Raw genomic sequence first — 10,613 nt, 5'->3', positions numbered from 1 at the left:
CCACACGATCCCACAAAAACAGAAATCCTGTGCTGGCTGTCAGGAGCAATCTGCTCACCAGGAAGCTCTTCTGGGAACTGGCTGGGCCCTATAGGTATGGGTCCTGGAGCTCTCTGGGACATCTGGCTAACCTTGGGCCCCAAAGGAAATGGATGAGATGGCCCCCCCAGAGCGGGGGACCAGGGGCCTTTCAAACCAGCACTCATGTAGGACCCTGTGTATGCTTAGGATGCCCTACCCACGTGGAACAGCTGGTTCCAGGCACTGGCAGGGGCTTGGGAGGTCCCCAAGAAGGCATCCCAAATGCAGGGTGTGGTGGGGTGGAGTGGTCCCTGAAGCACAGGGCCTGGGGCAGGGACCCTGCTCCCCTGGGGTTTAGGGGATGCGCTGAAGAGTTGGATGACCTTTGAACTGTATTACTTTAAGACTCTCAATAGCAACTTTTTCCCAAACTTCATAGATGCTTTAGCTATAAGGAGAAAAAACTGTTATAAAGAGGAAGCCAGCCAGAAAATTCTAGTTTTTATAATATCTAATTCTGCTTGTGGGTTTGATGGTAAAAAATAATTTGGGGGAACTTGGGGATTTTGTTCAAGCAGGAGACCGTTTTGCCTTCCAGGTGACCAGCTCAGCCCAGTTCACGTAAGAGCTGTGGGACCCCCTGCGAGCTGGCCCAAGTGGATGCTGTGAATCTGTTCACCTGGATGCTGCTTCTGGAGGGGTCCAGAGACTCAAGATAGCAGAGCTGCAGTGGGGGAGCAGGGGGGTTAGGACAGACCTGGAGTGAGCACACGGCTCTGTCACCTTGGGCTTCTGGTTCAGAGGTCAGGGTTCCTTCCACACAGCCTCCTCAAATCGTCATCTCCAGAGCATTGGAGGTGGTGGGTTAGTCTCCAGGTTGTGTCTGATTCTTATGACCCCATGGATTGTAGCCCACCAGGCTCCTCTGTCCATGGGATTTCCCAGGCAAGAATACTTGAGTGGGTTGTCATCTCCTTCTCCAGGGGATCTTCCCGACCCAGGGATCAAACCTGGGTCTCCTGCAGTGCAAGTGGATTCTTTACCACTGAGCCACCTGGGAAGCCCTCTCCAGAGAGTTAGGAATGTCTTTTGTATGCTAATGAGATGATTGGTGGTTGGGGGCCCCTAGAGAGCTGCCGGAAGGGGGCTGGCTGCTGAAGGAGGCATGATTGGAGGGTTGGAATTGTCAGCCCCAGATTCACCAATGGCCTGTGATTTAATCAATCACACACACGTAATGAAACTGCAGGAAAAATCTCTAAAGGACTGGGCTTGGAGAGCTTCTGAGTTGGTGAATCGAGTGCTGGGCAGGGAGGGTGATGATCCCAGAGAGGGCAGAGAGGCTTCAAGCCCCTTCTCCAGTCTTGCCCTATGCATCTCTTCCATCTCTTCATCTACTCCAGAGTTGTATCCTTTATAACAAATCTGTAAATATAAAGTGATTAGGATTTCCCTCTTCCCTCATAGCTCAGTTGGTAAAGAATCCGCCTGCAATGCAGGAGACCCTGGTTCGATTCCTGGATCAGGAAGATCCCCTGGAGAAGGGAAAGGCTACGCACTCCAGTATTCCTGTCTGGAAAATCCCATGGACAGAGGAGGCTGGAAGATGCCCAGTCCATGGGGTCGCAAGAGCTGGACACGACTTAGCGACTAAACCAACTACCACCAGTGGTTAAGAAAGTACCCTGCAATGTGGGCACCTGGGTTCAATTCCTGGTCAGGGAACTAAGACCCCCACACCCTGCACTGTGACCGCTGAGCCATGAGCCGCAACAGAAGATCCCGCCTGACGCAGCCAAAATCCTGCGCGTGGCTACTAGGACCTGACACAGCCTAATAAGTAGTTCTTTAAGTGATAATGTCAGAGGTTAGAAGCAAAATGGGTAAGTGCCGATCTCACAGGGCTGAGACGAGCAGGAGAGCCACGCACGCTTCATGCACGCACACAAAATAGGCCCTGCTGTTACGTGAACTCAAAATGGAAGGGTATTTGAGCAGCAGCTCTAGAGAAGAGACACACCCAAGGGGCCGTTGGTTTCAACAGTTTTATTGCTAAACTATCATGATACAAGCCGTATAAAAATACTTTACATATAGCAAAAATAAACTACATTAAACTGGAGATTAAAAACGTTTTGCATGGGAATGTGATGTATTCAAACTTATCTTAACAGTCAAGATTTTCAGAATCTTTAAACCTTCCAGCACCACCCCTGGAGAGAGACTTATTGTTTGTTGGAGAGTTAACAAGGATGTTGTCCACATCTTCTCCCCTCTGAGGACGCTAGAGGCAATAGCGGGGAGTGAGGCTCTTTGACAAGCTGTGTGTCAGGTGCTCAGCTTGTCCCAACCGCAGCCTCCGTGGGTTCAGGTCAGTCAGCCTGCTGAGAGCACCTGCTGATCGCATTATTTGCATCTAAAGCCTGAACTAAGTAGGCGGAGTTTATTCTAATTGGCCAGCAGCCGCTTAAAGGCAGGGTTTTAATCCTTTCTTCCAGCACTCAACACCCCAGCTTGTATTTTTGAGAGGGGAGCTGGCTTAGGGAGCACAGCTAGCTCACCAGCCACCAGGAAAGTTTGTATTCAAACAGGGTTAAGACAGTGGTGTTGGCTGTAACTCAAGACACTCATGAAAACTGAGAGAAACTGATGTTTGGGAGGAGTTTCATGTGACGCTTCTTTTTCTTAGGCAATCAGCTGGAATGCAGGAAAACCACTTGCATTGGCTGGTTTGGCTCCATGAGATTTAATGCCCAAGACCCAGGGTTAAGATGTGTTGGGTACCCCCAAGGGGCTGGCCCTCCAAGACTGAGTTCAGGAAGGTTTACCCCAGCTTGTCAAAAATGTCACAACCCCATGCCTCTTGTAAACGTAAAGCAAACAGTTGTTAACCAGACCCTGACATTCTTTCAATTCTGAACAAAATAAAAAGCACTTGGAAAGGGTTTGACATGAAAATAAACAAACTCAAGCCTCCCTTTAGTCCAGAGTGACAAATGAGAACACATCGGCTTCCGATCTGTCTGCACACGACAGCTCCCACGCTGGCCAAGGCTGGCTTCCTGAGAGGGATGGCTTGACCACTGGATGTAAACAAGAAAGGCTGCGTCTGTGCGTCCCCGTTCTTAGAAGGAGTCGCCTCGGTTGGTCGGGGTGGTGTCTCTGCTGGAGAACTCTGGGCGTCCCTTGGGTGACGTGTCTGTCTACCGGATGGAATCAGCTCAGTAAGCCGCAGCCTGCGCTTCTGTTCTGTGGACGTGAGCCTTTTTAGACTCCCCGTTACAACACAGGCAGTTCTATCACCTCAGAATCACCTCCTGGGTCACTTACTGGGGCCCGAGACACTTCCCAGGTCTCAGTGACAAGAAGGCGGCTCAGAGCTGAAGCTGGCAGCACACAGGTGCCTCCGCCTCCCACGAAGCCACCCCTCCCCTGCCCTTGGACGTGGCTTCTTCCAGGAGACAGGAGACGGGCTCTGAGGTGGGCTTTTTTTTTGTTTTGTTCTCCTGGGATGAGTAACACATCTTCAAGAATACATCCCCTCTCTCAAGAAAAAAAAAAAAATCCTCAACAGATATGTAAAAAGAGACATTTGAAAAAGATTTTTAACCACTTATAAATATTTTCTAATTCCAACAAGGATGTGATATTTTGAGGACAGATACAAAGCATAAAAATACAGATAAGAAAATAAAATTTAATACCATACTCATTAATTTGGGGTGGCCATTATATATTATCAAGCAGCAGTTTTTTTGTACAATACAGGAAGACTCGCAAACTTTGGAAATATACTACATTCAGCAACAGGGCAGATTGCTGTTGGAAGGGTTATCTATTTACACAACCTTGGATGTAGCAAGTGCAAACCTCCACCTACCAGATCCTTCTAACACACGTGCAACACACCCATCCTGACAGTTTACACATCCTCCTTCTCTCTCTCTCTGAGGCCCTATTGCCTCTTCCCACACTGAAAATATCCCATGAACGGTTTACTCGGCAAAACTTCCCCCAGCCTCTGTCACTGACGAAACTTTCTTGATTGCCGTCACGCCCTGTTACACGTCCTCTGGCCTGTTTACATCTCGAATCTAATGCTTTTGTTTCTCTTTGCTTTGTTATTTGGTATAGCTGTTTATGAAAGTGCTTCCTATAATACCCAGCTAGGATGTCTTAGAAAAAAAAGGGTTTGTGTCTTACAGACACAAGCACATACATCTATACGTAGAGAAATCTGAGCTACTAGGAGGCCCTTTGCACTAACATGGTTAGAATAGTGATGGGAAACGCATTAGTCCTTTTTCACCCCATGCACAATGCAGCTGAGCGACTTTGCCACACTAGCAGGAAGGCACTTGGGTAAAACATTCAGATAACCGAGGAAAGGCCAAATTCCCTCATGTGCAAAAAAAAAAAAAGCTCCCAGCCAGGTCAAGTGAGAATAGATTGCTCACCAAATGCTCGAGCCCCTTCCCCGTGAAGTCAGTATTGCTGGAGAGTTCTTTGGGTAAAGCTGCTTAGATAAGGAACTTTTTATCAACGAAGAATTTTGCATCCCAGGAAGTTTGCATCCTGCAATGGCGGTCAGCTTCTTACTGACACTCTGTTGAAAAGAATTTTGCTGAACTCTGCTTGGGGTGGGTGGAAAAGTCCCCCTCCTTGGGGGAAAAGAAATGCTAGGTCCTGACTGAAAGGGTGCAGACAGGTGGCTGCAGAGGCATTCTGCTTTCTCTGGAGCCCCACACACAGCAGGCCCAGGTCACCAGGTCCTGAGTTCTGGTCCAGCTGTCAAAAGGTTCTCTCTCTGGGGAGACTTGACGACAAAGCCAAAACTTAGAAAACCCACGGGGAACCCTTAACTGCCACCCGTCTCAGAGTGATTATCAGCTCTACGAGGCAGAAGGCCTGAGCAAAGCCTTTTGAAGACTGTTAGGAGTATTTACACTCCATGCCGCCTGGGGAGAAACAATTAACATCTGAAAAGGAATCCCTGGCTTGTCCTGGGGTCTCTGCAATTAGTGTAAACAAACATCTGTGTGATTAAAAACTCACCTGCCAAGAACTTGGAGGGTTTTATTTGTTTGCAAAAATTGCTCTAGGGGAGACAGACTCTGGTGGGTGCACTCCGCAGAGATAAACAGGGTGGGGGGGATACGCTGCGCACCCCTTTTCAGTGGTCTGAGCTGAGTGCATTCAAATTGAGGGCTGTGCAGGGAGTGGGTTTGCTTCTATTTAGGTCACTTTCTTGCTGGATGAAGCAGCTAATGTAGATGGGTCTTTGGGGGTGAGGGAGGGGGCGGGTTTCAGTGGGTCCAGGCAAAGGTAACCATCGAACTCTGGAGCCAAATCCTGAGCTCGTGTCCCACTTTGAGTCTAGGCCGGACAGGGGATTCGGCCTTCTTCCTGGAGGAACCCACCCACTGAAACACTTGGACCCGCCAATGACCACACTTCACTTAACAAAGATACCTGCATGGCTATTTTTTAGGGGGGAGTGGATTGCTTCAGCCCTTCTGCCATTCCTTCTCCAAATTCAATGCACATGCTTGAGATTCTTCTTAACTACATTATGGAAAATCACTTGGGCTGTTGGAGAAAAGTAAGTGGGAAGAGCAGAGAGTTGTGAAGCTTGTCCGGCCGCAGTGGACGGTGCTCACCCTGCAGCTGGGGTGACGCCCACCAGTCCCGTGCAGCGGGGGAAGGCAGCTGGCCGAGAAGGCCCCCCTCCAGCCAGCTTTTTGAAAGCAGAGAAAGTTGGGGGGAAACAGACACATGTCATAACTTAAGGCCAAGAAGTTTTAACAGGTGAGCTTGTATAAGCCAGATTGGGTTTGTTTTTTTTTTTGCTTCAGAAGCAGAAAATCTAAAAACCAAGCTTGAGCTGTGGCCCATCCACGGTGAGGCCCATGTGACTGCTAGGTGAGCATGGGCCGAGTTCTCTGTTTCTCTCCAGCCTGTCAGCTAGGCCACGTTCCTTTGGTTGCTCTGTGGGAGAACCTCCTTTCCTTCAAAAGGTACAAGAGTCATATTGGTGACCCGAGAAAGTGAAGGCGAAGGCTGGGGTTCAGTTGCCACGCCCCCATCTTCTGTTCCAGCGGGCGGTCTTGATCAGAATGTATCTGGGGTCAGCAGGCACTTAAGGCTTGGATGGGACACCGTCAAAGTCAACGGAGATGCTCTTTGGGATTCAGAGCAAGACCCGGGATGCAGAGAGAGAGGCGGCGAGCTCGGGAATGAAGGTCAGCTTTCAGCGGGCACTTGGCCCTGCCCGCAGCCCCGGGGCAGGGTGGATGCTAGGGTGGAGGGCGAGGGGGCCTGGGAGGCTCCGGGTCAGCAATGTGGACGGTGTCGTAGGAATGACTTCTACGTTTGATTTCGGACGGGAGGTCCTGAAAACTCCTTCCTGATGATCTCATTGACTACAAAAGAAAGAGGAGGGGCAAGTGAGATGGCAGGAGAAACACGAATGTGGTCAGCTTTCTAGAACCTAATTCAAGCGGGCTGTTTTTTAAAACAGGTTTTGTGCTTTGCGATAATACATTCGACAGCTTTTAACATAAGAAATGCCTTCCCACATTGTGACCCCCCCTACCCCCTGAAATGATGCCATTTTGTGGATGGGTTTGTTAGTGAAAACTGCGCAAATGGTAACTTTTAAAAATTGTGGTGGCAGAAATGGAGCTGGGCCACGGGGCATGATTTAGGGAACACAGTCTCCTTTTTATTGAATGCACTGAGGTGCTCTACTTATACCAAACTCTGTCTGTTACTAGGACATCCAGAAAACACCCACTCTGTGACCAAAACACAGCTTGACCCACAAAACCTACAGCTCTGAAGAGGGGCCTTTAAAAGGAGAGTGGGCGGAGCCCCCACCAGGACCAGGCGTCAGTGCAAACAAAACCTCCATCTCTTCAGCACAAGCAGGAATTCCACCCCTTCACCCCTCCTCCCGGGTCACACTATGAGCCTTCTCAAGTACCAGCATCCTCCAGGGACCCTGGAAAGTTCCATTACCCCCTGCCCCAGGAGACTGGGGAATCAGCAGGGAACCAAGAAGGCGATGGCACCCACTAGCGTCAAGGAACTAGCCCTCCTCTCCCCTTCTCCCCGCTTCTCTGAGGCACCGGCTCCTAGAATCAGGACAGGAAGGTCTGGAATAGTGGCGATTACGAAAGCCTGCCTTCAGCGTTCTTGGGGAAGAGTTGCCGTCACAGGCAGCCCAGACACCAGGCAGGGCTGTGCACCGCCTTAATCTGTGTGTGTGCACCTTGGTTACTGCAGCTGATGGTGTGGGCTGGCCCCAGGGGCAGACCCCCCGGATCCCATCAAAGGGAGGTGGATCTCCCCCCTCCCAGTCCAGCATTGAATTTCTTCCCACAGGCTCCTTCTGCTTCGTTTTCTTATCTCAAGTCTTATCCTGAAACTATAGAGATGGGAGATGAGCAGCGAGGGCTAAGTGTTCAGATGGGTCCAGAGTCCCTCCGTGGTCACACCGGCCCTCCTAGGTTCAGGGTGCTTTTCCCTGGAAAACCCCTGCCGGGAAGAGTGCACTGCCCAGAATAAGGAGAGAGCACATGCACTCTGCTCTGTTGCCGAATGAGCCGGGTCTAACCCTCAGCTCTCTCACTGAGCGGGCTGCGTGCCCTCACCTCCCCGAGCCTCGGTTTTCTCTACAGAGTGACACTCCTTATTGTGTGTGCATTTCAAAATGGTGAGGATGTTGGGTTCTGATGTGCACGAAGGAGCCTCGCAGGACGCCAGGTGCCCAGCACTGCGTGGCTGTAGCTGTCGGCTGTGACGGGTACTGATTGCCCCCATGCTTGGTGCTGGACAGGAAGCCCAGTGCTTTGCATCAGTGGGCTGTGCTTTGTGGCAGAAGCGAATCGGCACCCTCCCTGTTGTTCAGATGTGTGCTGAGAGCAGGTGCAGGGAGAGGTCGAGGGTTCAGGGTCCAGAGCCAGGTGGCTGGTGCTAGACGCCACCTCTGCCACTCCCTCACTGGGTGAGCCTCACCTTAGCGATGGAGCTGCTCTGTGCCTCAGTTTCCCCGTCTGCACATTGTATAGACATGCCCTTCTGTCTACAGTTGTTGAGACGCTTAAATGAAATAACACAAAATTATCCCAGTCCCCAGGGTACAGCAGATGTTGGTGTGCAGGGTAGTATGTGCAGATGTCCTAAGAGAAAGTGACACAGTGTATCAGAGTGACAACTGGTTCTCAAGTGCAGGAATGGACCCATTGATAGGAACTCATGTGTTCAGCTAACCAGCTCTAACTGGGCACTGACTATGTACCAGCTGCCAGCTGACTCCCAGGGGCCCCGAACCAGGAGCTGGCTGAAGAAGCCCCCCCAACCCCCCTCCCCGGCCTCTGGGAAGCGTGAGGGGCTGGGGGTCCTGGGCGGGGCCGCGGGGCAGGAGAGAACGCGCGGTGCCAGGGGCGGAGGTGGGGCCCGGTGCGGCTTCACGCGAAGCTTTTCAAAGCCCGGATTCTGAAGGGCTTCCTGTTTTCTCAACCTAGGAAGCCGAGAGGAGTCAATCCTCAATGGAAACTCTCCACAGCCTCAGTTTTCTAAAAATAACAGCTGGGCAGAACCGCAGGCAGAGCCGCGCTCACCAGAAGGGTCGTTTCCCTCCTCGGGGCTGGGGGGCGGCCAAGCCCCCCGCCCGGTGGACAGGGACCACCCCGGCCCTCAGCCCGCGGGCGGGCCCCTCGGCCCACGGCCGCTCCTCTGGGCAGAGGAACCTTTCGGAAACCCCAGCGCTCCGCCCCCGCCGTGGCTGAAGCGGCGCGGGGTGGTGCCCGCGGCTGTGGCCTCACGGGGGTCTGGCTGAAGCATGGGCTCCACGTTCCTCGAGGCGGGTCTCGACCGGACCACCTCACCCCGACTTGAGAGGCCCCACCTCTGCGACCTCGAGCCCTGGGGTGGGAGGGGAGGGGGGCCACTGCGCTGCCCTGGCTCTGGACGGACCTCATGATGTCAGCAGGGAGCTGACATCACGTACCCCTGGCCCTGCCGCCTCTTCTCTGTCCCATCTCAGCCTCCCTTCCTCACTCCAGCCCACTGCGTGCTTTGCTGTCGCTGTTCAGTCGCTAAGTCATGCCCAACTCTTTGTGACCCCATGGACTGCAGCCCACCAGGCTCCTCCATCCATGGGATTTCCCAGGCAAGAACACTGGGGTGGGTTGCCATTCCCTTCTCCAGGGGATCTTCCAGACCCAGGGATCGAACCCACGTCTGCTGCATTACAGGCGGATTCTTTACCACTGAGCCCCCAGGGAAGCCCCCACCTCGTGCTAAAGGTCCCTTTTATCCCAGAGCCCTGCCCTGGGCCCGTTTCCCCTGGTCTAGTCCCCACTGTGACCTGCCTCCTGTCGCCCTCCTGCACCCCCGCAGCCAACCACGGGCTTCCGCTCTGCGTGCTCCCCAGGCCCGGTGCATGCCTCCCGCCTCTGCTGGGTTGCGGGCCTCGGCTTGGCCCCGGCCCTGGGGACAATCAGCAGTGACCCCTCCCTGCCCTGGGGACAATCAGCAGTGACCCCACCTGGCCCTGGGGACTATCAGCAGGGCCCCCTCCCTGCCTGTGGTGCTCAGCCTCCGTGTCTCCCCCATACACCAGCTCCCGGCGGTTCACGATCCTAGCTCTTTTGTTTTCTTGTCCCCTCCGGCACCCCGGGCTCATGAAGATGCCCTGGTACTGGGAAGCACTGAATAACGTATTAATGAGAAAGGAGAGCTTAGCAAGAGGCTCGGTAGCCTCAGGACACACTGTCCACACTGGGATGTGGCTCCAAGTCGGACTCTTGAGGTCTGAGTGTGGAAGCCCACTCTGCCGGGTCAGCCATCAGTATGTCCTTCTTCCAGTGAGCGTCCTGGGCACCCATCACATGCCACCTCTTCCCATATCCGGCCACGGGCAGTTCTCCAAATGGCTCCTCTCCCTGTCCATATCCTGACTTCCCTCCTGCTCCCCTTCCTGAGTATTGCCTTTGCCCGGAAGCCACCTTACGTTCCTTCCCTGGGGTCCTGACTCCCTCCAGAAGCAAACTCTGAGTCCTCCAGGCTCTCTGCCCCTCCTGGGCCACCTTATCCGAGTCACCTGTCTGCTCGCTGAGCCGTGCACGGCAGCATACAACTTAGCCCACCATGAGGACCCCACACCACCAGCCCAAGCCACCTGGTTTTTCTCTTATCCAGCTGACAAATGGGTTGTTGGTAAGTTGTTTGCCTGGAGCTGCTTCTCCATTAAAGAATATAAGCTGTTCACTTTTTTTCAGAGCTGTGTGCCAGACACTGCACCAAGCCCTCAGTCACTTCTCAGACCACACCTAGCGATACAGTCGTCCTTTTATAGATGGAGAAAGACAGGCAGTCACCTGGCATAGCAGGTGAAGGGGGAGGGATCAGGATTGAACCCACAGCCATTTTATTAACCTGTACATTAATGATATGGCTTCACCTTACGGGTAAAGAGACTGTGCTGTGACGTTTGCTAGCCATCAGCTTTCTCCTGGGGCCCTGGAACCCTCAGCATCATTTGTATGAGTCCGGAAAGATCAGGGCAGCCTCTGCTAGCTGAATGA

At 52.8% G+C, this 10,613-nt stretch overlaps 1 protein-coding gene across 5 annotated transcripts in view; it reads right to left on the bottom strand.

Moving 5' to 3' along the window:
- Positions 1-2,050: 2,050 nt before the first annotated feature.
- NFATC2 (nuclear factor of activated T cells 2) overlaps positions 2,051-10,613 on the bottom strand; it is a 164,544-nt gene continuing 155,981 nt past the window's right edge. For all 5 annotated transcript variants that reach the window (XM_027558259.1, XM_027558257.1, XM_027558258.1 and 2 more), the window contains one exon: positions 2,051-6,443. In XM_027558259.1, the coding sequence (XP_027414060.1) occupies positions 6,388-6,443 (56 nt within the window). In that variant the 3' untranslated portion in view covers positions 2,051-6,387. The remainder of the gene's footprint in view (positions 6,444-10,613) is intronic.

Source organism: Bos indicus x Bos taurus, chromosome 13 (assembly GCF_003369695.1).
Source record: "Bos indicus x Bos taurus breed Angus x Brahman F1 hybrid chromosome 13, Bos_hybrid_MaternalHap_v2.0, whole genome shotgun sequence".
NCBI lineage: Eukaryota > Metazoa > Chordata > Mammalia > Artiodactyla > Bovidae > Bos > Bos indicus x Bos taurus.
Note: the sequence above shows the minus strand (reverse complement) of the source record. Positions and strands in the feature narration are given on the sequence as shown.